Here is a 26936-nt window from a genome sequence, read left to right on the forward strand (position 1 = left end):
TTCTTGGGAGCCCAAAGCCCAACACAGAAGCAAAGAGCAGCTTGGCAGCTCTCAGCGCTTGCAACCATGCCGATGCAAAAGCCTCCCCAAGCATCCCTAACTCCACTGCTGGGGGAAGGAGGCAAGTCAGTGCCCTCAGCTCGGGCTGCTTCACTTCCACATCAGCACGTGCACAAACCAGAGGTCACCAGCACAAGTCTCTTGCCCCAGAGAGACTCCAAGGGATGCCCCACGGCCAAGGGATGCCAGGTCCCAATTCCTAGTCGAATGTACCAATTCCTTCTCTGCGCTCTCCAAGCAGAAAAAAATAGCTGATGAAAAAAAGGTAGCTTGCTTTGCAACATTAAGTGTCTGGCAGCAATTAGAAGACAAAGCCATTAGACGAAATTTGTTTAGTCAAATTAGTGACACATCTGTGTCAAAACATGGGCTCCCCAGGGCCCTGACCTCAGCAGAGGTTTTGAGGCCGGATGATTGATGGAGCCCCCAGTCCCCTGTCGCCTTCACCAGGCTTTGGGTTGGCTCGCTTGTGAGATGATCTCAGCTTCCCAAGGCCCGTCGCTTCTCAGAGCAGAGCCTCCCTGCTGCTGTGTGGCCGTCCTCTGGCAGAGCTCCCCGGGGCTGGTGCACCGTTAGGCACCACGTACCCGGTTTAAGCGAGCACAGCCTCGCACACAGCCTGCAGCATCCTCCCAGCATCAGCACGCACCACTAACAGATGCCAGCACGCAGGGATAAGCCTTCCCCGTGGATCTGTCGCGCCAGGTAGAGCTTTCAGTTCCTCAGAGCTAAGCAGATCCAAAAAAATAATAATAATAAAAAAAGCCATCTGAGGTGTTTCATCTCCCAAGGGCACCTTTCATCCCCGTAGGATTTCGGTGAGATCTGCTCTGCGTGTGCCCGCAGACGCAGCCACTCACCCGGCCTTCAGGCAGCTACAAAAGCCAGCGAGCACTTAACTTGCTGCACACCTGAGGTATTTCAAAAGGATGTTGGAGAGGACCTCCAGAGCTTTGCTGTGCCCGGTTCGGAGAGGCTCCTGCACACACCACTGCTCAGTGATACAGTGCCACACTCCCAGCTCCTGGGGTTAATTGGCCCTTTGCATCTCTGGGGCTGCTTCCTCCTTTAATAGCCAATTAGGCCTTATTAGCTACTTTGTCATTTACATCCGAGGCTTTCAGCAGCAGTCCTGAATCTACAGATTTGCCCCAGTAGCCCTTCTTGCAAGGCTGCACGGCCTTGTACATCGCAAGCTGATCGTTCTGCTTAGCTTGTGGCCTCGTTGCACCCCTCCTGGCCCACCGCTCAGAGCATGTCCACGGGGGACCCACCTGCAGGGAGCCCGAAGGGAAGACCCAAAGAAGCTCTGACCCATCAGAAAGAGGCCAATCCGTTCTGAGCATCTCCTAATGGGCCTCAGCAAACCTGCACGTGGATGTTTATTAAGTGGGCCACGGTCTGCTCGTAGCCACCCGCCAGAACATGTTGACATAAGTGCAGCACAGATCAATAGAAAGAGAGCTAGATAATGGCAATTGATTTTACCCATGTAATAAAGTTGTTGAGTCTCTGATTCACGCATTAGTAAGTGCTCATTTTATTGACCTGAAGGGCAAGGGGACTGAGTTGTTGTGTTGTTTTCTTCCAAGCAGCAAGCATCATTTGCTAATGAGAGATGGCCTGGTTCCCTCCTCGTTATCTCTCTGCCTCACCCTTCCCTTCTCTGCCTCGTCCAGCTGCTGCTGAAGCCCACAGAGAGCTTGGCAATGACTGGCGTTTTGACTGACAATGCTGGTCGCTCACGCTCTCACATCCCCACTCATCTCTTGCCACGGGAAGTTCCCAACCCACCCACAGCAGGTCTCCCTCCCTGGACCAGGCAGACCCTAACTCCTGGCGGAAGCCTGGTGCAAAGCCCTAACACTTGTTGCTTCTTCAGAAATTGGACCCATACAAACATCAGCTGCCTCCCTTCACCCGCTTTCCTTTTTCCTTTAAACGCTCTGATCCACAGCGCTTCAGCGAGGCCAGAGCCAGATGCTATCCAAGATTTTTGCAAGAGTGATGAAAAGAGTCTGCTGCACTCCTGCTCAGTTGTCAAATTGGAACGCAAGGAAAGGGCTTGTGCCAGCTGCTAGCCTCTCTTTGCCTCAAATATTTACAAACTTGTAGAGCTGGCATCCTTTGGGTTAATAATTGTTATTCAGATCACTCCTTTGGACTACAAGAGGCAAGACTTCACACTGTCTCTGGCAAGAATCAGGCATCCAGCATCTGGGAGGACACAAGGAGGAAGACATCAAAAAAAAAAACTCCAGAGAAAAGCAAAGTCCTCGTCTCCCAGCACCAGCTAGGAAAGCTCCTGCGTGTGCCTATCACCAAGTCTCATCTCCTGGGCTTTCAGCATCAAGGGTGCATCAGAAGACCTCTGGTTTGAAAAACAAGGCTGAAGAAAAGAGGTAGGGGAGACTGGATTAGAAAAGGATTTGCAATAAGGAAAGATTCAGAGGCACGTCACGGATAACATGAGGCCAGGACATAACTCCTCCTAATGGAGTCTCAGCGAGGTTGCTCTGATAGCACCACGTGTACATGCAGAAAGATAAAGCAAGGCACCCACAACCATAAAAACAGATGTTGAAATTAGCAGGGATCCAAAGGAGGTTAATAAAATGCTGGAAAGAATTATGTGTCAACATCTACATGGAGGCTGAAGGAGCGTAAGACGCTATTCCTAGAAAAGCAGCAACTAAAACTGACACATGAGAGGGCAGAGAGATTGGGAGAGCAAGATAGCTGCGCCATAAAGCGCGAGAGAAAATCACTTAGAGATGAAGAAGATATTTAAGGATGGCATTAAACGGAAGAAATGAACATGAAACTATGGAAATGGGAGAAGGGCGTTTTTTCATGCGAGAAAACAAACAAACAAACAAACAAACTTAGGTTTAAACTAATTCTGCTTCCCCAAAACCTGGGAATGATTTCAAAGCAGCGGTTTCCAGTGCTGGCCTTGTGCAAAGACCTCCTCAAAATGTTTTGCTGTTGAGTTTGCAATAGCCTGCGTGGCCCAGAGGAGTGCCTGTGGCTGCTGATGGAGCTGCAGCACGCGCTGGCTGAGCTTTGGAGGGCTTCACCCCAGTGGTGGGATGCCAAGGGGCATTGCACCCTGAGACGCCCCCCTGCACGCAGTCTGCTGGCAGCTCCTGCTGCCACCAGAGCAAGAGGACGCTTCTGGCTCTCACCACACACATCAGTACCTGGCTACCGAGAGCATCCCACCTGCTGCTGGTCCCCCTGCCCCTTTGCCACCCCACGGCTGCTGCATCCCAGAGCTTTTTGCACGTGGACGCCCCACACCCTGCACGCACCAGCCACGTGTGCTGCTCTCAGCCACGCTGGTGCACCGCCAGCCACCCGCTGGCATCCCTCCCTGCTCCACGCATCCTTGGGATGCCCTCGCTCCTGGTACCTCCTGGCTGGGAAGGCAATTTCATGCTTAGGCAGTGCTGTTTTCCATCCTACGTGTGCGTGCACGCTGCAGGCTCCCAGGCAATCACTACCAGATGCCCGGGGCAGCAAAAGCTCCGTGCACGGACACCAGCGAGCAGCAGACTGCAAACTGCTCCCACCTCCGCGTGCTGCACCCAGCTGCTGGCACCTGCTTGGCCCCTTGCACCTGCATTTGCTGACACGGTTCTGTGCTGCTGCAAGTCCCTGCTGCTCGCAGCCCGGCGGATTTCAACACCTTTCAGTCTTGAAGGACGGCGTACCAGACGGGGAGTTGAGAGTTGCAGGTGTTAATTTGAGAGCTTGCTACAGGCGATTCCTTTCATTTTCTCTGTGCCTCTGCTTCATATCTAGACCGTAAGAACAAATGTTACCGTCAAAGCAAAAGTCCATCCAATAATTCGCACTAATAGCTTCCCAGCCTTCAGCTACTCTCAGGTTAGGAAACTTCTGAAACCGACGTTGTTTATATATTTAATAACGCCTAAGTGCTTTTCTCTTCTCTCTGCTTGGCCTGAGCCTTAAAACGTATGGAAACTTTTTGTACTCGGAACATCCTCTGAGCTCAACGTGTCAATCACTGTTGAACAAAACCAGCATGGAATCATACAGTCGTTTAGGTTGGAGAAGACCCACAAGATCACCAAATCCAACCACCACCTGACACTACGAGTCCACCACCAAACGACGTCCTTAAGTGCCACATCCACAGATCTTAAAAACCCCCGGGGATGGCAACTCCACCACTTCCCTGGGTGGCTTATTCCAGCGCCTGTTCCTCCCGTGAAGGAATTCTCCCTGATACCCAGTTTAAACTCCCCAGGTCTCATAGCAGGAGACACGCAGAGCAAGTGATGCTCTCCACCTTCCCCATTCTGCTCACGATTTCCTTTCCTGTAAGCGCTTGGTACAGACGTTGCCTCCCGCTATAAATAACACAGCAGTGGCACCGAGGGGGCTCCACCTCAGCTGGGAATCGTGGCCACCACAATTTGTGGAAATTAGTGGAAAAAGGTTCTCACTGCTCACTCGTACAGCGTGGACACCCGCTCACCGTACACCTGGGGCTTGCTCGGGGCTTCTCCGGGCACAGGCTCCCTTCTGCACAGCGGCTGAGCCCGGCCCTGCCCGAAACCTGCAGCCCCATTACCAGCTGATGAATTGTTTTCTGCTCTCCTGCTCGGCTCCATATTGGGTTATCTGCACGGAAACGTAATTTGTTTGCTGATATCAAAATGCTGCCACTCACCTGCGGGATTAACACCGTGACAAAATCGTTAGAAACCTGATGGAGTACCGGAGGCCTTCGGAGTCTGCAGAAAATTCATCCTTCAGCCTAATGAACGCCGGCTTCCCGGCAACCACAGCAGCACCACCCCTGCTCCTCGGATCCCCCTGGACCAGCCAGAAACCCACGTGGATGTTTCAGGGCTCAGCTCTTCGACGAGCTCAATGGCAAACGACACCAGAAGGTGGGGACAAATGTGGGGGTTCAGCAGCAGCACCCCAGCATTGCAGCCCTCCAAACCCCAGCGTGGCACGGGGAGCAAATCCCACACCCTGGTTAACCAGCGCAGGGTGCCTGCACCCTTCCCTGCCGCTCTCCTGGACCCCGTTTCCCCCCCGGGCACGCTTCAGAGGAGACAAAACATCCCTCTCATCGCTCTCCCTGCCAGTCACCGCTGCTGCATGACGCCATGGGCTGGCAGTGAGTCACCGCCGCTCCTGGGGAAGAACGGGGAGAGAAGCGACCTTCCTTCCACTGATGCGCTGCCAAACCCCCCCCGCAACGCAAGCCGTCTGCTCCGTGGCGCTGCCTTCCCCCCCAGCAGGCTGCAGAGCGGCTCGCCGCTGGCCCTGCCACCAAGGTGACACGATCAAGCAGTTATTTTTTCCTCTCTCCAAACAGCGCTCCGAGCCGCCGCCGGAATTTGCATTTCCATTTGCGTTCGTTCTCGCGGTCGAGATGAACTTCTGGAGCGCCTCGTGGCGTGCGGTTACGGAGCACGCTCCCTCGCCCGGGCCGTACACACGGATGTATTTTTAGCCTCGATCCCTGCATTAGAGAAAAGTCACCCTTTTAAAAGAGCGGTTTTATTGCCAGGCGATATTAGCACAATGAAGAAAAGCGCTCCTAATTTTTATAAATTATCTCATCATCTGCGACTAATTAGCGGCTGCCGAACGCTGGGAAATCACTCCTCGCCCTGGAGAGACTCGCTCCGAGCTACGCGGAGTTCAGACAACCCCTGATGGCCGAGGACTTCATGACAAGCCTCCAGCCGGACCCGGCACGGCTCCTGGGGGCTGTCCCGGGAGCTGTGCACCCTCAGCACCTCCGCCCCGAGATCTGGATGTGATGCAGCTTAGCCAGAAACTTTATTAGGATCCAATCTAATCAAGCGGCTGTGCCTCTCCATTCTCCTTCCCCTTGCTCCCAGGCACTGGTGCCTCTGCCTGTGCCGCTGTAAATGTGTCTATAAAAGTAAAATGAGCAAGCAGCCAGCGGCTAAATGGCACTTAATCAGAAGAAAATGTATACCCTGGTGGATAGTAAACTGCTATTAAGTTGGGGGGGGGAGAGAGAAGAAAATAATAAGCTATAAATGGACAACCAAATAAATCTCCTGCCATACCAAGTGAGAGCACATCTGGTTAGGTGCCACCTCCAATGAGTTGTGAGCAAAATATTTATTTGCCGCCAAGCACCTGGCAGCAGGAGTGGGAAGGGATTAGAGCCTGGAGAGCAGCGCTGCTTGCACTGCCTCCCCGCCCGCCTCGCAGGCAGGGGCACGCCAGCTACCTGCCCTCCGCAGGTGCCCAAAAATCCCTTCTAAAACACCCGACCATCCATCGGGCCCCAGGCACAGCTGGCCAGGCTGCAGCGGTGCCCACGGCTGGTGGGGCAGTTCCATCTCATCCTCTCTGCTGCTAGGAGACAGATTTGAGGTTGGAAAGCCATCTCCAAGAGGAGAGCCCCTCAGGCTCCATCCCCACCCCAAACCCCAAGAGGGTCAGTAAGGCAGCAGGCCATTAGGCCGAGCTACCAGAGACACCAATGCCATAAATACCAAAGGACCTGCAGACCTCTGATCCTTTGGAGAGCCTTAATTTAATACAGAGCGCTTGAGCATTAAGGGAAAATGGGATTTGGGACTAGGAAGTCCCCAAGGGAAGAACTCCTTGGAGAGGGACAGCATTGCAAAGGGGATTATCACCATAATCACAAGATTAGTCGAATAATCCCAGCCTAACAGAGTTTCTGTCTTCTGCAGGACGCTCAGCATCCTCCAGCTTTCATGGAAATGCAGTGCGGAGCAGGATCAGCTTGACTTTGAGGAACGATGTGAGGGAAAGAAGGACCTGCTGCAGCGAATTCTGGGCTTCGCAGTCCCATTCAAATTGCTCAGTGCATTTCTGCTTTGCTGAGTGGAGGTGGTTGCTCACCTGCTCAGCTCCTGCCTCCCTACGCTGGCAATGCAGCACACGATTCCTCACTGCTGCAGACTGAGGGGTTTGCTGTCGGTTCCCCTTGTTACTGACTTAATGCAGGAAAGGGGTTCAGGGCTCCCAGAAATGGCAAAGCCAGGCAATCCAGTCTCACCAAACGAAAAGACAACGTGGCAGGGCAAACAAAACAATCCTCCTCTACTAATCACCTAGGCTGCCTTTTCTAACACAGCTCTCGCACTGTTGAATTGCACAAAGTAAAGAAATAATTATGTGCTATTTTCCACCATAGGTCAGGGAGCACATTAGTGAGCTGAGACTGAAATCCAAATCACGGTGTGTCATGCCTGGGCCTATTAAAAATAATATATATTTTTAAAAAAGCCAGCAAGGAGCACAGCCCTGTCCCTGAGCGCAGCGCTCAGCCCCTGCTGCTCCCCAAGAGACAAACTCTTCTGCACAACAAGGAATCTGCTCAGTCTCAGCACTCACACCTCAATTTCTTGGCTACAAAAACACATATAAACAACGCTAGTTTTTCATATATATTTCCACGTGTTCAGCTTTCAACTTAATACCTTTAGATTTATTATCTAGGCAAAGATTTTCTGTAAAGGGAACGACTGTTCCGTATTTCGTCTAGAAGTGGCTAAACCTTGCAGCCAACCCAAAGGTCCCCGAACCCAGGTGTGCACTTGGCTGAAGTCAGTTGCCAGAATCAGAAGGGAAAGAAAAGAGAGGTGCAAGAAAAAGCAATGCCTGAGCTTAATTTCACCGTGTTTTCCATTTATGCACCCAAAATCAAAATCCATCCCCTCGGCAGCGCTGCCCCACCAGGAAGGATGCTCGGCGTGGTTAGGAGCTCTGGTCAGGAGGCTGCTTAACTCCACTCTGGTAGAGAGATCTGTAAAACCAGGAGAGGAGAGTTGATATCCTGAGAATCGAGAACAAACCACTGTGAACTATCACGTTGCACAGTGAAGCCTGTGCTCCTGCACCTCCCGGGAGAGCAGCGAGCTTCAGCCCTGGAAAGCTGCACTCACCTGTGCAAACCTGTGGATGGGCAGCCCCCACTGCCTGCAGACAACAATCAAATTAAATTAAATTAAAATAAAATAATAAAAATAAAATAAATTTATAAAAATAAAATAAAATTATAAAAATAAAATAAAGTAAAATAAAATGGCAAGCAGACAGCAACCTGTTGCGCCGCTCCCTGCAGGTGCTGGCCGTAGCTCAGGCAGCTCACGGAGAGCCACTTCTGCCTCTTCCAGCATGAATAACGCTGGACTGTTTCCAGATGGAGGGGTGGGGGGCAGCAAAGAATAGAGCCAGGACATTTAAAATGAAAGCGTGCAGCTACACTCAGGAAATGACTGTTTTTCAAAAGGGCTTTGGGTGTTAGTCACTCCGATGCTCTTTCCGGCATTTCTGCTGGAGGTTTGGTTTGGTTTATTTGGTATTTGTTCTCAGTGTTAGTGTTAGAAAGCATCCCTGCTCCGTGCTGGAGGTGACTCCTAAGCCAAGGCACCGAACCTTTGGGGGGTTCAGTGGTTCCCTAGGTGTTGGGGCACGTCTGTCAAAGCACGCCTGGTGGCACAAACTTCTGCTCAGAGACTCTCTGCGTTGCTAGCTACTGCCTGAAGCTGCTTCCCACATCCTTGCAATAAAATCAGTCCCCCCAGGACACCAAACAGCCCCCCATCCCTTGCAGTTTGCCACCAAAACCCACGGGACCCAGGCCACGAGGAGAAGAGAAGCCAGCAGAGGGATCGTGACCAGCTCAAAGCCATCCCCAGCGATGCACGCCTGCTCCTGCAGCCCCATCCCCACCGCCTCGCAGAGCTGGGGGACCGAGAGCATCTGCCGAGAGACCTCCGTGTGAGAGGCTGGCTGCCAAAAAGCTCCCGTGGACCGTGAGCACTAGAGCTGGCTGAGATGACCGAGGAGAGGCTGTGACTTGCTAAGCAGTGACTGCTCCTCCAGAGCTATTATAGACTATCAAGTAAATGAGACATGTTATAGGGGGGAAAAAAATAGTAAGGAGGCTGTATTTACACAGGAGCCTGTAATGACTCCATCGCTGTGTCAGCTTCACATGCTTGACAAGACAGACACAGGCGAACCTTGAGCCTCCTGCCTTCGTTTCATTTCCTCTTCATAAAGCCAAGCACAGTGGCCGCAGATGAATTTTTCTCTCTCTTTTCCTTCCCGGACTTCCCTGGAGGTGCCCTGATATCTCTGAAGCGCCGGGCGAGGCTGGGTTTGCCTCCACATCCCCCTACAAACACCCCCTGCAGCTCCGGGCAGCAGCAGAGCCCCGGACGAGCAGCGGGGTCAGCAGCGGGGCCGAGGCGCGCGGCACCTTCGCGCTCACGCCCCGTGTTCCTGCTTCGTTTTTCAGAGCTGTTTGCACCTTCTCCCTCCTGCTCTCCAGCAGGACGCACAGCAGCTGGCAGGATGCGGTTTCCAATTTATTTTGGTTTTCACTGCCCTTTGTGCTTACATTTTACGGCTCGATTTCTACCACCTGCGGAGAACTTGCAAAGTCCAGAGATGGAAGAAACACGGCCGTGCAGCTCGCTGTAGGTACCAGAGGCAGGGAGGACGGCCCCGAGAGGAGCTGCTGCTCCCCTGCCCCAAAAATGCGGAGCGTAGCATTCAGAGAAAAGCTTCCCATAGAGACTCAGGGGTTCTGGGCACCATTTCCCAAGGAAACAGTTGTGGCTGTGTCGCCCCAGTACAATTCGTGATGCACTCAGGGCACCTTATTTCCCCCTTTTAAAGCCTGGCTGCGTGTTGCTGAACTGTGCACACCCGCTCTCCTCCATTCATTTTGTTCCCAGTATCAACAATTCCACCAGCAGTGTTTGCAGGGCTGTTGGGACCGAAAACACACAGAAATAGAAAACAGTAACCTAGAGACGGGGAAGGGAGGGAGTTCAAAGAGCTTTCCTGCTAAATGACAACCCAAAGCTGCCTGCAAATAAAACTCTGGAGCTCATCAAGTAACTCTGACCGCTGAGGGTGCTTAATAAAGATTACTTTGCCATAGCTTCGCTTGCCTGAGGCATCATTTGTTTCTAATGAGATGCTCCATGGGATTTAAACGCATGAGAGAAGAGGCTTTTCAGCCACAGCCACTGCGATGAACACAAGCTTTCTGCTCCAAAACCCAAGTGCTCAGCCCCACGTCCTACCCGAGCAATGCTCCTCAGCCGTGCCAAGCTGGACGAGGCAGTGCCTGCTGCCAGGGGAAGCCACTGCAGCCCCACCGGGCCCCTAGAGCCCAGCACCAGCTCCTGCAACAACCCCACACAGCTGGGCAGGCTCTGGCATGGGTTAGCTAAGATTTTGCAGGAACACCGCAATATTTTGGTACCAACTCAACCACTCTTTTGCCGTGTGATCGCCGAGATCGCATTTCTGAGTATGCTCAGGAAAATAAAGTGCTTCTTCCCACTGTACCAGGGCCCCAGGGAAAGGGGCATGCCAAAAAATTCCACATGCAACCGAAATGGGTAAAACCACACCAGATAATAAATGCTGAAGGTTCGCAACTGCCAAGCTATCTTCTGTGCGAGGGACACGGAACAAAATGTTCTGAAGTGCAGGAGCCAAATGACAGAGCAGACTTTCGCCGCTGGTCAAATGGGAAGATGCAGAGGGCAGCTGGGTACGGCCAGAAAACAACTCCGCAGTGGCAGGAGAGGAGCAAGGATGATTAGGGGCATCCTGCCACGGTAAAGTTACACGCGTGTATATCAGACCTGGGACAAGGTGGGTGCTGTCAAATGCATTGCTGGACACCACGGAGGGCGCACACATATTCAGAAGCCCAAATCCTGGTGGATGCTGATGACTGGAAAACTCACGAGCAGCGAGATGGGGCAGCTGATCCTACCTCTTGGGTGCAGGTTGGTGCGTTTGTCTTGCCAAGCAGAAGAACCACAAATCGGGGCTGGGAAGGGGTTGGAATCTGTAACCAATGTAGACATCCTCAGACAAATCTAACCTGACACTTCGTTACCCTTAGGCTTGGCAAGAAGATCACAGAAGCCTTAAGCTCATGGGGGATGCGCCTAGGGCTAGATCTTAGGTATTCAGCCTGGCCTGCACCTCTGTGACATGAAACCAGGACTCGCTGCAGAGGACACGGCACATACTGATCAGCCCCGCTGTCTGCACCGTGCCAGAGCACAGGGCTGGGACTGAAAACCCCTCAGCCAGAGACAAAACAAAGGTGCACAGAGCCCCTTCCCTGCTGCCCCAGCCCTAAAATTGCTGGAAAATTCTTGGATTTGCAAGTACAGAACATGCAGTATCACGAAACCTTACAGTTACATGGCAGAGAGTAAAACCCCTTTGTACCTCTCACCCAGCCTCCTGTAAGACCCAGGGCTCAGGTCCCAGCTGCAGCAGCAAAAATCAGAGTCCCACAGAGCTGCGAGCTGATTGCTCAGGCTGAGGTCAGGTCCTTCCCTCCGTGGATGGTTTTAGAAGCATCTGGAGCAATTATGCTTTTGTGACTGTCGCTGAAGAGAGAGATGGGTCAGAAACACGTGTGATGACAGGTGACATCTGCATTAAGTCAGGTGGGCAGCTAAAGTTAGCTAGAAGCACCTGGTTGCTCTCCTGCAACAGACCTGCTCTTGCAGAAGCAGATAATCAGGGCCTATTAATAATTACTAGGCTTTCTTCATAATGAAATTGCAGCCCTCAAGATTTCCTGTGCTCTCCTCCCCTCCTCCTGCATCCAGCGAGGTTTCCTTCCCTTGCAGCGCTCCCTCCCAGAGCCCCGGGGGGCCTGACCACATTTACTCATCCTGGCAGCACGACGTGCTGCGTGCTCCGTGCTAGGAAAGCCACGCAGGGACACGCGGTACCCAGAGAAGGTATCGCCTAACCAGCCTCCTATCAAGTCAGCTAAAGAAGTGCCCAAGCTTGAGCAAAGATCAAACCACTTACCGAGCAGTCAGCAAGATCTCCATAAAGCACAAAGCGCTCACGGGCAAACCGTGACTCCCCTTGACTCTCGAGGCTCTGGAGGATGGAGGCACAGCCCGTCCTTCCCCTCATGCATGTACCCCATAGGCTAAGCTTTACCTCCAAAAGCCCTGCAGCAGATTAAAACTCAGTTTATTGAATAAGGCAGTGCCCTAACAAGGGTAATCCACAGATAATTTCACTCCTTTAAGCCCTATTTCATCTCTACCAAGTAGACTTATTTCCATTTAACAATCTTAATTCTTTTAGCACTTCCCGGCTCCCAAATTGGCTTCGACGGCAGAATTGACATTCAGCCATCATTATCGCATAAAGTTCCATTTAGCCTCTCCAAATCCCTACAGCGCCTGGAGGTGCAAGAGGAATTCATTAGCGGTGTCTTTGGGAAAACGAGCCATCCCTCCCCGCAGCCTCCTTCCAGCCACCGTCCTCGCTTGGCAGGGCTCGAGGCAGAGCTGGCGGTTGTCAGGCTAAGCTGTTCCTCCACGGCAGATGCCCCCTGATGCTCCTCTCCAGCTCCCTGCTCAGGTCACCTCTGTGCCGATACACCAGCATCTGCCTTCTCTGCCCACGGCGCTTAGGGCTGTGCTTTTATCCACGGGCCACAGAGCAAAAACCTTGCAGCCTGTGCCCTGCTTGCTCCCTGCTTCCCTCGTGGCCCAGGTCTGCATTTTCCCCCTGCAGGAAGGTCTCTGCTGGCCCCCAGAGTCCCTTCGCTCCCAGCCTGCTCCCCCTGGCAGGAGCCTGCTCCCCCAGACCGCTTGTGGAGAGGGACCTGAATGCTCCTGGGCAGCAGGGGGGTCGGGGGAGCGGCGCTGCCCTTGATGTGATCTCGCCCTCCTGGAGCTTCCCAGCAACAAACAAAATCCAGGCTGAGGACTCCCATCCCTCCTGCCTGCTGGTTTAGGTAGGAATTACGCCCCAGGTGCTCTCTCCTCGTCTCCCAAACGCACACTGCTTCTCCAGCCCTCTAGCGCAGCCCGTGGCTCTGTGCTTTCCATAGGAGACATCCTACAGAAAAGCAAAACTTTCAAGGTCTTCCATCCCTTTTCCTGAGCTCTTTCTCCTAGCCCTCAGCCAGTAGCTTCAATCCCACCACGGTGAGGTCCTGGTGAGGGAGAGAAGGAGCAGGAGGAGCACAAAGGCAGGAGGCAGGCTGCGTGGGGAAGGGCAGGATCAGCCTCTCGCAGAGCCCCCGGGGCGCCTGGCAGCAGCACACGGGGAGCCAGGATCCGTCCCAGCTGCTCTGCCAGCAGGCTGCTCTCTGCCTCGGGTCTTGGGGCTTTTTCAAATGGTAGAGGTTCAAAACACCTGGATATCATGAGCTAGAGCTTCTGAACGTAAGCCAGGACAATTTGGGCTTTTAGCCTTACAGGCTGTGCTTATCTTACACGGAGCCACGAGCAATTAGCTGCGGAGGGGGCACTCGAGATAAGCGCCCTTTCGGGTCAAAAGCATCTTTTCTGGGAAGGTTGCCCGACAGCCCTGCAGTGCCTTACACTTGCAGGGGGGCTTTAACACCTCACCGAGCTGCCTGCTGCACACATTGCGCCCAGGAGAGCTGCTCCCTGAGCCTGCAGCCCTGCAGGGCAAGGACAAGCGGACTTGCCAAGAGTTACCCAGCAGGGGAAGGAGGAATAAACCTCGGAGCACAAGGCATAATGCTTCAAACAGAAGGAAACCCTACCTTACACTCAGTGTGGGGACCTCAGCTCTGCTCCAACAGCCTGTTACGAGCTGGAGTTGCCTCGCTGTCTTTGTCCTCCCATCTGCCACCCTCCTGCTTGCCTTCTTGGGAAGGTTGTAATGGCTCACGAGCAATGACTTTGGCTTCATCTCAGCTCACCTTCAGGAACTTGGGCTGCTGCCTCAAGCTGCAAGGCTATATTCTACCTCACGTCCTGCAAACACCTTTAAAATCATGCCCAAGTCGCTGGGGACATGCACCTGAGGACAAGCAACCACGTCCTTCAGCCACGGGTGCCCCAGCCTCAGCTTTGCACCAGAAGCTGCAGCTTGGAGCGAGGGCTTGCTTACCCTACGTGATTATTCCAGTTTTGTAACTCAGGACAGCTCCTGTCCACATCCTGCTCAATTCAGGTGGTGCTTTAAATGCAAGGTAATTGATCCACAGGGAGGAACAAATTTAAAGCTCAAAGTACTGCTGACGCCGGCACTGAGTTTTCAGGTGCTCTGAGCTGCCAAGACAGCTGCTCTCCATCAAATGAGCACTGCTTTGCAGCGTGATGGTGCTCACTCCAGCGAGGGGCTGCTAGGGACGTTTCATTCTGCTTTATTCTGCCATGAAGTCAGGCTCACCACCGAGCACGTGAAATCCATCCTTCCTCAACTGGCCACGGGCAAAGCCAGCGGCAAGGCGCTGGGCAGTGGGAATCGGTAACGCAGAGCGGGGCACGAGCCCATCTTAAGCCGCACTGGAGCTTTCTGCAGAAAATCCAGCTTTGTTGAGTTTGGCTCCGAGCTGGAATTAATTTTGGCAGCTGTTTAGGCAGGGAACCAAGCATCTTTCATTCATGTAATTGACTTTTTTATTCACATATATATATATGAAAACATAATGAAAGGCATGACAGAGTAGCTCTTGCTATTACTAGCTTTCACTCTATGAAAGAGAAAGATCCCCATTAAAAATGCCTGAGCGGCTAAACCCACAAAGTGCTGCCCAGGGGCTGGGGCAGTACTTAGATGTAAAGCCGGCTGCGTGGCTCTCAGATCCCGATCCTCCGCTCGGGGACACTCCTCAACATCCAGGAGCAAAAACCAGCCCTGTAAAGCAAAGCTCTGTGCACCTCTCCGTGTCCGTCCTCTGCCTGTAGGAGTGATGCGGGACATTTGCAGCCATCGGCCCCTCTCCCCCTGCAAATTTTCCACTTTGTGCTGAATTAGCAGCTGCAGGGTGGCCAGCCAGCTTCCCAGCCCCGAGATCTATACCTGTGTAATGTGCGTGTGGATGTGACAATGAATCAAAACAAAGCTCGGGGCCTCTGGGCTGTGCAACGTAGCCTGGCTCTGCGGCACTAGGAGCAGATCAGGAAGGATAACTCCTCCACAGGGGTACAAACGCACCCAGAGATGCTCCGTCTCACCGAGTCCACGCCTCCTTTCACGCCGTGCCCTGTAGCATCGATCCGAGATATAAATCTGCTTATAATTTATTATTCGTATTATTCCAGGGCTGGATTCCTTAGCCATAGACCAGCGGCTCGCTGGGTTTCGTGTGGCAAAGGCACAGCCTGGAGATGGACAGACAGACAGAGACCCCCTGCACCTGCCTCCCAGGCAGGGGACATCTGGGGACAACCGCGAGGATTCGTAGCCAACGAATTGCTCCAAGGGCCTGGCACCTCTATGGGTGATTTTTTTTTTTTTTTTTAAAATAAGGATTTATGCACGGAACTCAGAAAACATAAATAAAATATCACTCTCCTAGAAGGATAATGAAAACAAAATTAAAAGGGCAAATAGTTAACAAATCGGTATTGTATTTCTCCCTCCCTCTCCCCACTCGGTAGCAAATGACAAATAACTACCAATCTACCTCACCTAAATGAACTTAACCGGGCCTTTTTTAATACTGGGGGAAATGAAACATTTATAATGGCTCAGCCAGACAAATTTAGCAAGTCATGCATCAACAAAGACGTGGATACGTCTCCTCCTGCCTGGTTCTCTGTTTCTTTAGACGCTCAGCTTCTAGGGAAGTCCTGTGAAAGCCTTTAAAAAAAAAATAAAATCAATAGAGGGCGAACCCTACACATGTGTGCTCAGATGAGCCCAGCGAAGCAGAAATGGAGCAGGGGAAGGAAACTCAGGGACCCACAGCAGGGGGCTCAGCGGCTGGGGGTGCTGGTGGCCACATCCAGATGGGTCCCTGGGAAATGGGCAACCTCGGGGCACCTCCAGCAAGCCTCCAGCTGAGGATCCTGGGGACTGGGACCCCAACATGCGTCTGGGCAAGGAGCTACCCCCACCTAAACGTCACCCAGCTGCAGCCCAGGCTTGCTCCTGCCACCGCAGCATGGGCACAGCTCTCACTTCTCCAAATTAGATTATTTTTAAGCAATAAAAGCAATAGGTCTGCATACAGAGAAGCCGGATAATCGCACGTGTCTCGGTGACCTTCCCAGCCCAGTGCTTCCCCTCCCGTACCAGCAGCACAACTGACCGGAGGAGAGGAGGCACCCAGCCCCTGCCAGCAGCTTTGTTTTATGAAACACTCATCATAATTACCAGCAGAAAGGCTTTCCAGCCACAGCACCACCACGTGAGCCTCAGCCATCGTCTCCCTGCTTTCAGCTGATGGCAGCAGCCTGGCTGCTGGGTTCAAAGCCAGGGTAAGGCCATTTCTCTGCTGGGGAACAGCAAATTGGTGAGCAGCAGTTTATTGCACTCGCGTCGCTATCATCCACAAAGGGCTGCGATCTGCCAGAAAGCAGCGCTGCGTACGGAAGGGAGCCGGTGCTTTGTCACAGCACCAAACGCTGCTCTGCCCCCCGGCACGGGGAGCCTCAAGCTGTCACCGGGGTGCTGGGGCTGGCACCAGCCAACCTGCCACAGTGCCTCAGCTCTCCCTGCCTGCCCTAAGAGGCACGGGCACGTCCCCCCCATCCCTCTGCACAATCCTGGAAGCCTTTTGCCTGACACCTTTGTGATGCTCTGTGCTTTTTCCTCGCCTCAGCCCTCGAGCTCAGACACGCTGAGGCACAAAGCGCAACGGGCAGGTCAGAATCACACCGTGCAGCTCCCCAAACAAGCAGCTTAGGGTCATTGGCAGCTCGGGAGGCTGATTACACAAAAAAAGCCACAGCAATGATGCTACACGGGTCTGGGACAGGGTAGGAAAGAGAGGGATGCTATGCAATCACAGGGATGCAGAAAAAGCTGGCTGCAAGGCTCCAGTCTGCCTCCTCCCACCTCCAGTAGCAGAGTTCCAGCAGCAGAGCAGGTGTAGGAGATTCACAGCCCTTTTGGAGCTCCAGATTTTCAGAACCATGCCTAGAAACAAGGACAAACGTCCCCGGCTGGCTCTCCTGGTCCCATCCCATGGCCACATTGGATTCTTGGAGACTTCTCTGGTGGACAAAGCCCTACCACGAGCCCTGGGCCAGCCGTGCAGGGTGCCCCGCTGATCAAATGGTGGATGCATTAGGTACGGGGTAGACGAACCCCACGTTTCACCACACAAAACACCACTAATGCTAGGGTTTAATGCTTCTGTGGGATATTTGCGAAGCTGGGAGGGATTTGGGCAGGCAGACTGAGGCAGTTACCGAAAGGAGCACTTCAGGGGCTCAGATTGCCTTGCCCCCCTTGTCCGTGGACAGCAAGTCAGTGCTGCTGAGCCTACGGCTAGTTAGGGCAGTGCCGTGAATAAACCACAGCTTGGGCTGGTGTATGAATGTGAATTGAGCTGTTGGTACACCCAATGAACCTCGCACCCAATGAATCTCGCAAGAGAATACCACTTTGGGGCCCTGACGGCCTGCTCTATAAGACCGAGTAAATAACTTAGTAAATAACTCAAGTAAATTCCCTGACACATTATTGAGCGTGAGTGAAAAGAAAACAAAACCAGGATTACTTCTCGGGATGGGACAAGCCGCAGGAAGGTGGAGGAGATGCTGGCCCAGAGCGTGCTGCGTCTGCCATCCTTGCCTGCCACTGAGGCAGGCAGGAGGGAACCGATGTTTTCTGTGCTTTTGGGGTGGAAAAACATGAGAGCAATTGCAAGGGCACATCCTGGCAAGCACCAGTTACTGGGTTTCACTCCCAGGATGTTTTGATAGGATGTGTACTGTTTCTTTTAAGGGCCACCATGTGTCTTGAGGCACTTCCCTACACATCTCCTGGAGCTTTTGAAAGTGTTGAGAATATGCCCAGTCCTGCCTGCTTCTTCACTCCCTGATCTCAATCAATATTTGAGAAGAGAAAACCTCACTGACATGGACCAGGAGAGCTGACTGATAAACAAGACTCTTTGAAAAGAGGAGCTATCGTGGATGGAGCATGCAGGTCCGTGTTTTTTCCCCCCAAAGTCTCCCACACAACATGGCCTAGAAGACTTTCTCTAGGATGGGATCAGAAGGGAACGCAGAGTTTAAGCCTGAAGAAAAATGCTCAAACCAGTGGTATTTCCTGTGTATTGAGGAGAGAAACAGAACAGTAACGGCCCCAAGTACGCAGGAGGCTACAAGCTGTGCCTGTGCACACCGAGGCTGCGAGGAAGGTCACGCACAGCCCATGTTGTGCTCACGGTGATGCCTCTGAAGCTCCCTGCAACGCAACACGCAGCAGGTCCTGTCCAAGCAACGCAGCCCTTCCTCACCGTGTACTCGAAGCAATCCACCACCAGAAACTCCACCGAGAGGTGTCAGGACCAAGACCCACCCGAAGCCCCAGCAAAGCAGCAGAGGGGCTCAGAGCTTGGTGTAAAAGCCGAGTGCCCCTGGCTCAGCACCATCCTGCCTCCTTCCAGCCAGGAGCAGCAGCAATAACCCCTCCGGCTACCTGGTGAGGAACCAGGGCAGGGCTCTGCCTGCGCTCACCTCACACACTGATCGTAAAACTGCGCCTTTCAGCGGTCTGCTACCAGATGGCTCTCAGAATTATTCCAAATGTTAGCTTGCATTTGCTTTGAATATTCAAAGCCTCGTGCTGGTCTGTTTTCCTTCGCGATGCAGTGCATGGATTTATGTCGCTAGATACCGTATCCCCCTGCCTTGCCAAAAGCATGCTTTGGGGAATGATTTCAGGGCTGCCAGTAATATTTTTCTCTCCTTTTATGTTGTACTTTGTTTTTTTATTAACTTTTTGGCTGGATATATTTTTATAATAAAGCTGTGTCTCAAAGAGACAAAACCAAAACCCCAAACCCCTCCTCAGCTCTTCACCCATCTGCTTCAGACTCCATTTTCAGAGAAGTTGCTTTAGACTTAAGTGGGGGGGAGGGAATTCACTGGGCCCCAAACCCCTGGAGTCACTCCTTAAGAAGCTGTTTCTCCTTCATGAGCTCACCCAAGGTCAGGACTGCTGGTGTCTCACCCCCAGGAGGTGGTGGGTACCTGGAGACCCCCAGGACTTGACTGCAGGGTCTCTGGCCACTCCAGCATTTAACACCATCTGGCACAAAAGCCATGACCTCTGATGCATTTTAGAAGGATCGGAGTTGTTCCTTCCCATTCCCACAACAACATTACCCCTTCTGCTGAAATCCTGAGTTCTACACCCCCTTTGCAGCCCCCAAATGCAAGTTCTTCACTCCTAGGAGGGTTCCACAGGTAAATTTGCACTTCCTTGCCCTATGCAGGCTAAGGAAATCCAGCATCTCTAACCTGGACTGGGCAGCAGTGCCGTAAGTTTTAAGAGCAACAATTTCTGGAGCAGCTCCATTGTTTTTGCCAAGAAAAGTCAGAAGCACAGAATTCCTAAACGCACGATGATTTTAAAACTGGAGAGACGGGTCCAAGGGAGCGTGACCGCAGTGTGAGGGAGTGCAGAACCACCAGCGGAGCAGCCTCTGGGACGGACACCAAAGCACCAGAGATTTGCTGCAGCCCTGGGCCTCTGCAGGCACACGATGCTAACAGGGAGATGCTCGCATTTAACCACCGTGTTTGTGCTGTTCACCACCCTGCATCCCTGCTACGTGCACCTTGGACACACGAATGATACCAAGAGTAATTTATATTAGGGATGTGACTTAAAACCCCAGCAGAGCATCAAGATCTCCTTTCCCAGTAGCAGCTACCAGGTCCAGAAGACAAAACCAGTACCTGGAACAGCTGGAGACAGGAGGAGGACTTCCTACCACCACCGCAGCTGCTCGTGGGTAGCGTCCCAAAGACGGAGACCCCAACTTCATCTCACCTGCCCCCACAGACCAGCAGGGACTTGGCCTCACAGCAGCCACCATCAAATTCCTTGGGAGATCCCTTAGCACGCACAAACTGAGCCACAACAAGCAGATCCTAACCCGTCCATCCCCATCCCCATCTGCTGCTTCAAGTGGAGGATCTGCCCATCAACGTGAAATGCAGCCTGCAGAGCAGAGACGATCCAGCACAAGTGCTCCACATGAATCAGGGATGCTGAGGACATAAACCACCCCGGCTCCTGCCAGCACGCACCCTCCCTCGCTGTATTACTGAGCTGCTCCATGCTCTGCTGGCAAAGGGGAGAAGTAATTTTATTTCAAGTGTCACCTGTGGAAGTTGCAAATGGGGACGGGAATAGATTAGCTTATCTGCAACAAATAGTTAATAAAAACAGCTAGTAGCTCCAGAGAGAACAGGCAGGGGAAGCAGTTTGCTTTCCAAACAGCAGAGCACGGTGTCAATGCTGTGAAGCAAGTTTCATTACAAGGTTTCCGGCTGCATTTCTTTTCCCTAATCCACACAGGCAGGGAGTGAAGACGACGGTGCCTCTTCCTGAACACTTTTTAATAAAGCCCAAAGGAGAACAAATGCGAGGACTCTCTTACAAACAGAGCATTTTGCAGTTATTAATGTTCTCGTGACACTTTGAGTTTGGGCTCAAACGCTCCTTGCTCATCAACATGGGGACAAATAAATCTGCAACAGAAAACCATTTCCTTCTGCTTGGAGCTCAGGAGAGCATCAAGGGGGGGATGCAGGGTGGGGGAAAGAGCCTCATCCCTCAGTGTCTCCTCGAGGAGCGACTTTCACTTCACATTTATACAGAGAGAGATTCCCATCAGGCAGCATTACCACCGCAAAAATCAATGCAGATGCATACACTCACCGTACACCACATTGCATTTACAAGATGGGGACCACATTGCAAGAAGGCAGGCACGAGGCCAGAGCTCTGCAAGCGACCCAGCCCCATCTGAGCCACGACCACAACCACCAGCAGCCCGAAGACCACGGGCAGAGCTTTCTCCAAGCACACCGACGCGGAGCGGTCCAAGCAGCCAGCGGAAGGTCGCTTTGTACTCACCGATCCTCAGGGAGTGGGGGCTGGCAGCGATCCTCATCAGCCACAGCAGAAGGAGCACCAGAGGCGCCAAGACACGGGGCATCTTCTATAAATCCTCATGGAGCCCTTCGGTGGTCTGGGCATGACATAACTCTGCGGAGAGAGCACACACGGCACCGTGAGCACCCCGGCTCTCCAAGCGGCGACTCAGCACGATGACACTGCTCGGAGCGTGCCAAGGCAGGGGGACAAAGAGTCTATTTACCAGAGGAGGAGGAAGCTATTTACAGACTATGAATTATTCAGGAATTCGAGTCAAACTGGGCGAAGAGCTTCTAACAAAAATATGGAAAAGAAACCCAAGGAAAAGTCCAAATATTTCATCTTGGCATTTTTAGAGTTTCCACAAAAACAAGTGGAAATCAATATTGAGTCACATCTATTTAATTTCTCATTTTTTTTTCCTTTTAAATTTAAAGCAGCCTGCTACTTAAAATATTACACTGACTTCTGCTTTTGGGGTAGGACCAAGCATTTTCAGAGCAAAACACGCAGCGAGGGATGGGAGTCAGGGACTGAGTCACTTTGGGAACCAAACCAGAAAGCAGTTCCTGACACTGCTGCAGCCCCAGCAAGCGATGGCAGCCCCCGTCTCCTTCCCTCCCCTTCATGCCCAAGAGGATTGGGATTCAGGACGAGCCTAAGACCAGGTCCCTTTCTTCCTCCTCCCACCAGGCAGCCCCATTCCCAACACCTTCCAAGTCCAAACACCGACAAAACGATGAGGAACACGTGAAGAACCCACAGAGCTATCGCCGGTGCAGGGGCAGGCACACGTTGTCCCACAGCAGATTCCCCCAGCACAGCTGAACAGGTTGTTAACAAACACCATTTTCAACAGCTACACGGAGATTTTACCTAATTATTGTCCTTCACGTTGATAAAATTATCTCCGCATGCACTAATGTCCTTAAATGCTGACTCTGGGTATTTCACGTTACCTTATCTCTCCCTTCTCCAGTTTTCTGGCAAACGCTCTCACACTATTCCATTTGTCTAATTCCTGGGCCAAATGCTGAAGCCCTGACACAGGCAAAGTCTTTAATCTGCCTTTGAAGTTACCGGGAGTTTTGTTCGAGAAAGTTGTAGCTTTTTCCTCACAGTTTTTCCAACGCAGCTACTTTTAGGTTGCGTTTAGACCCCTGCCATCTCGCCTCAGCGCTCCCCAGAGGGCCAAATCCCTTTTTACAGGCAGGGAAGGGATGCAGAAGAAATACTGAGAGGTGGCCAAAGGGATGAAGACAATGATGGGGCTGAGCAGGGAACCACTTATAGGTCCTGGGGCTCGGTCTCCTGCATCACATTGCTACCGGGAAGCTGAGTCCCAGTGCTCTCAGCTCGGAGAAAATCAAGGGACCCCACGCTCAGGTGCCAGCTGGACATCTCCAGCGTCCTGCTTTCAGGAGGTGCCTGCTCAGCACATTTTGATGCAGCAGAAGCTGCCAGAAACCACCTAAAAATCATCAGCCACCTCTGCGAAGGGCAACGGCAATTTTCTCTTATTTTTTCAGTGGGAGTTATAGTAATGCCTTTGGGGGAAAAGCCCTAAAAGGTTAAGCACATGGTAAATTGGCTCCTCAGAAGCACTGGCGGCAGCACAGATGGATTGTGGAGCAACATATCATTTGAGCACTTTGAAGCAGTTATTTCAAAAGTTTTTAAGAGACTGAGAAAAACAGCAGGATCGAGTCAAATTTACCACACAGGCGCTGCAGCCCGGGCTGCAGAACGGGCACCGATGCCACACGCGTCCCCTCCCAGACCTCTCTCAGAGATGCAAAAATAGGTAGGCCTAAAACAAATCTCCCCATCACCGTGCTGAGCTCCTTCCTGCAATAGGACAGAGAGAGATGACAGCCTGGGGCTGCACTCCCCCCGTTCTCCTTCGCCACGGGTGCGCTCCCACGGGGCTGCATGCAAGTCTTCAGAGTTAACTTTGTGTGGGTAAATGCAACGATCCCACCTGCAGCAAACATTTTGCATCCAAAAGGTGGCCACGGTGAAGGAAAAGGCAGCAGCCTCGTTGTACCTCGGGGCTACAGCAAGGAAAGACAGAGGAAAAAAACAACACAGGGTCCAGCCGAAGGCGACCTGCACGAGGATGACCTCCACCTGCACGAGGATCCAGGCAGAAGACCCAGGACTTGCAGCTCCGAGGGACAGAGCTCAAGGCCGCCTCTCCTGTTTGCAGCCGGGTTTGGTGAAGAGGCGAAGCACACGATCCCCGGGCAAGCAGCTGCCTTTGCATCCCCAGCCCGGAGTTAATAGCAAAGCCAAACAACAAATCCGGGGCGCCCGCTGTGCTCTGCTCCGTGAGCGGCGGGGCTGTAATTACCTCGAACGTGGAGCACAGAGGGACGCTGCGCTCACCTAACACATTACCCACCGCTAAGAGCAGCTTCCCAGCGCTTTGCTTTTTGAGCACGAACCCAAGGAACAGCTGTCAGCAGCAGAAATACACCTTGGGGTTCACCAGACAGCAGAACCGTACGGGCTCCTACCAGCCGTACCCCGAGGCCATCTGGCGGATGGAGGGGCTTGCAAAACCCCGAGTGCAGCACGGGGACACTTCACCACAGCACACCTGAGCCGCCGAGCAGTGGGAACAGAGGAACACAAGACGTAGGATGAGAGGGAGGGGAGAGAGCGGATTTTTCAGGGTTTCTATTCTCAAAGGAACAAAGAGACGTTTCAGTTCTGGCTCTCTTCATCTCCCCAGTGCTCCAAGTTCCTCCTGCTCCCTCCTCTCTAAATTCTGCCATGAAAGCCCCGTAAACATGGTTCAAACCCCTTTGTCAAGTCACTCCTGCCTTGCTGGGCTGGTCACACTCTCAAGAGCTTTGGCTTCCTTGCGGCTGCGAGGTGCGTCTGTCTCATCGCCCCATCACAAGCCTTAAAACATTTTCTCCCCAGCTTCAGCAACGCACCAGAGGTATGCCCGGGGCATCTGCCCCATGCAGACCCAAATTCTGCACGGGCAGGGACAGAGATGACACTCTGCTTTCACACAGCACAAAGCAGGAAGCCTCGGAAGTCAAGGCTGAGCAGAACAGAGCAGGGATGTTTAGCAATTCGCCGCACTAATTGTTGTTCCTGTGAAGATGACTTATCCCGCCTCACCCTCTCCACAGCTTGCTGGAAATGCTTCAGATGAACTTCCTCTACTAAAGGAAGGCTGTATTCAGCCTGTGCGGTTACAGCTCCTGCGTTCGTGGCTCCTCTTCGCTGTACCAGCAACTTGCTAAGACAGCAAGCGAGCCTGGTTGAAGGACAGCTGCTTATAAAGCGATCTGAATCTGCTATATCCCCCCCAAAGCATCTGAATCCCCCCAGATGAGTGGGATGAGTGGAAAAAAAAAATCATAAGGTCAACTCCAGGTGGTGCCTGCATTGCTGGAAGGCTGGTGGTGGATCACAGACTGGCCGCTGGCTTCGCCCTGCACAGTACAAGCACGCAATTTTTTCTTTCCCCTGTTAAGCCCCTTTTCAAGTTTAGCTCTGAAAATTCAGGAGGGAAAAAAATAAATAAATCAAGACTACACCGAACGGTTTGGAGCTCTCTCTGGAGATAAAAGTCTCTAAATACTAGGCAGAATTATGAACAATTTGCTTCTCAGAGGAAGCAACTTGCTTTTGAAAATCCTTGTACATTTTTAACGACCATGCAAGATGGTGTTCTTCTCCAGAACTAGTGCTACGTCCCCCTGATACATCGAGATTTCTGCAGGAAATTTCTTCATTGGCACAACAAGACCCAAAAGGGAGAACAAAATGGCAAATCACAGGATAAATCTCTCCTGCAGCTGCCACTCCAGTAGCGAAGACACCCCTGAAAGGCAGCCGCCGCTCGTCTCTCCCTCTTGCTCCCCCTGCCCGACCTGCCAAGGACCCTCAGGAAATGCAGGTGCGTTGCTATTTCTGCTCAGCACCTCCAAGGATGCACCTGCCCCACAAAAGCCTTGCTCCGCGTGCCCAGGCTTCCAGAAACCCCAATGAATCCTTCTTCCTGCTGCAACCTCCTTTTTACTTCTAGAGCAAAACCCTTACGCCGTGGCCTGAGGCTCGCTGAGAAACCACAAACACCCTTTAAAGATTGGCAGCGAGTTCGATCCCAGCCAGGCAGGCAGGGGAGGCCGCCTTCCACCCAAACGCTGCTCGGGAGGTGGCTCTGGTGTTGATGGATCTTTCCGTGCCACACCAGAAGCTTGATGAATGGTGAGAAAACGCAGCTCGAGCAAAGCTAGAGTAATCCTCGCAGCTGAGACAACAAATTTAACAGCTGCAGAACAGCGAGGAATTCGGAAAAACTGTCAGGAAATATCAACAAACAACTTAGCGCAGCCTCTCCCATTCTTCCAACAGGCAAAGAGCTATTTCCTTTTGCAAAGCTTCATCTGCAGAGAGGCTCAGATTTAAATGGAACTGACAAGAGGGAAAGAGCCTGAAAAACATTTCAACAGGTGACTGGTGCTGGGCTTGAGAAAGCGCCTGCGTGGCTCAGGAGGAGGGGAGGCACTGAATTGCGAGCCTGCCCCAGGGATACAGAGATGTAAGTTCAATTAAACTGAAAAATCACTCCATTTAAAGCTACGAACAATATGTTTTCCTCTGCAAAATGCATAATTAGCATGGGTAAATCATTACCACTAGGTATTGTTGCAGTCAAAACCTCAGTGAGATTGAGAGAAGGATCAGGCATTTATAAAGAGAATGAATAGCTGCTGTTACAATAGTAAAGTTAAAAAAAAAAAGGGGGGGGGGGGGAAGTGAGAGAGAAAATAAGCTTTTGGATGGCGTGTAAACCCTTCACGCTGCAAGGCACAGGCTGACTCCCTGCGTTCAAGGGTTGGAAGAATCGCCCCTGGGGCAAGCCTCCTCGCCCCGCTTCTTGAAGCGGCCAGCTCTGAAAAGGGAGGCTTAAAAATACGAGGCGCAGCTCGGTTCCAGTCTGGCAATTTCTACGTTCCTATAAAAGCTCTGTCTCCTTCCTGCCTCCAGCAGCTCCACCGAGGAGGCCGTTTGACGTTCAGCCACCATGCCGTCCCCCTTCTAGCGCTGTCCTTGCGATATTCGTGCTGGGTGAGCTCGCCGGGGTGCGGGAGGACCTCTGGTCCCACCCCAGCGGTGGCACAGAAGGGCCGTTCAGCTAGCAGTAGGTGATATTCAAGGGGAGGTGATATTGGAGATCAACTCCTGCTTAGCTGATACTTGAAATGGATTTTTTTTCAATTTTCCACGCTGTTTTCTTTTATCTTTTTTTTTTTTTTTTTTCCTCCTTCCCCCTTCGTGACTTCCAGAAAAAGCAGCAAGAAACTTCAAGGAGCAGAGAGTTCTGGAGGCAGCGAAGAGGAAGAACACGTTCCTGACATTTCCCATTCCCGTAGATTATTCTCTTTAGCTTTCTCTCCCCCCAATCCTGAGTTCTTGCCTCACCTTTCTCAATCCTCCCCAGCATTAGCAAAGCCCAATCAACCTCTGCTATCATTGCTTAGGGATAAAAACAATACGTCCCCACCCTGATTCCTCATACAAGCTGCGTAGAGGCTCAGCTGTCTTCAAATCAAATTTTCCGCAGCGTTTTCAGCCCCAGGCCTGTGAACACAAGGAGACTTCAGGGGCTCGAGCCCCAGGGTGAGGCACAGGGCGGCTTCCTTCAGTGACCTGCTCCTCCGCAGCCTCCTCACGCGACCTCCCAGGCCCAGCAGGGCTGGTCAGTATCAGAACACTTTATTGGCATAGCCAAGCGAATTAGGAGTGTGAACGCCCCCCCTGCCCAACCAGTAAAGCTTACAGAAGTCCCGTTACAGGCAGCGAGTTGATAGCATTAAAACTCATTTGTTGGGGCAGCTTATGTTAGTCCAGGGACTGGTTTAAGCCGATTCTCTCCAAGGAGATGCTGCGGGGACAGGCGGTGGCTGAGGCACACGGGGGAACCTGCCCGCGTGCTG

At 52.4% G+C, this 26936-nt stretch overlaps 1 protein-coding gene across 3 annotated transcripts in view; it reads right to left on the bottom strand.

Annotated features, from left to right (window-relative positions):
- GRIK4 (glutamate ionotropic receptor kainate type subunit 4) overlaps positions 1–26936 on the bottom strand; it is a 167896-nt gene that overhangs the window by 87149 nt on the left and 53811 nt on the right. For 2 of the 3 annotated variants that reach the window (XM_035346077.1, XM_035346078.1), the window contains exon 2: positions 20950–21081. In XM_035346077.1, coding sequence (XP_035201968.1) covers positions 20950–21031 — 82 coding nt within the window. In that variant the 5' untranslated portion in view covers positions 21032–21081. Of the gene's footprint in view, positions 1–647; positions 715–20949; positions 21082–26936 lie in introns of those variants that run through there. The other variant, XM_035346079.1, reaches the window with a different exon arrangement.

The sequence above is a fragment of the Oxyura jamaicensis genome, chromosome 24, assembly GCF_011077185.1.
Source record: "Oxyura jamaicensis isolate SHBP4307 breed ruddy duck chromosome 24, BPBGC_Ojam_1.0, whole genome shotgun sequence".
NCBI classification, from domain to species: domain Eukaryota; kingdom Metazoa; phylum Chordata; class Aves; order Anseriformes; family Anatidae; genus Oxyura; species Oxyura jamaicensis.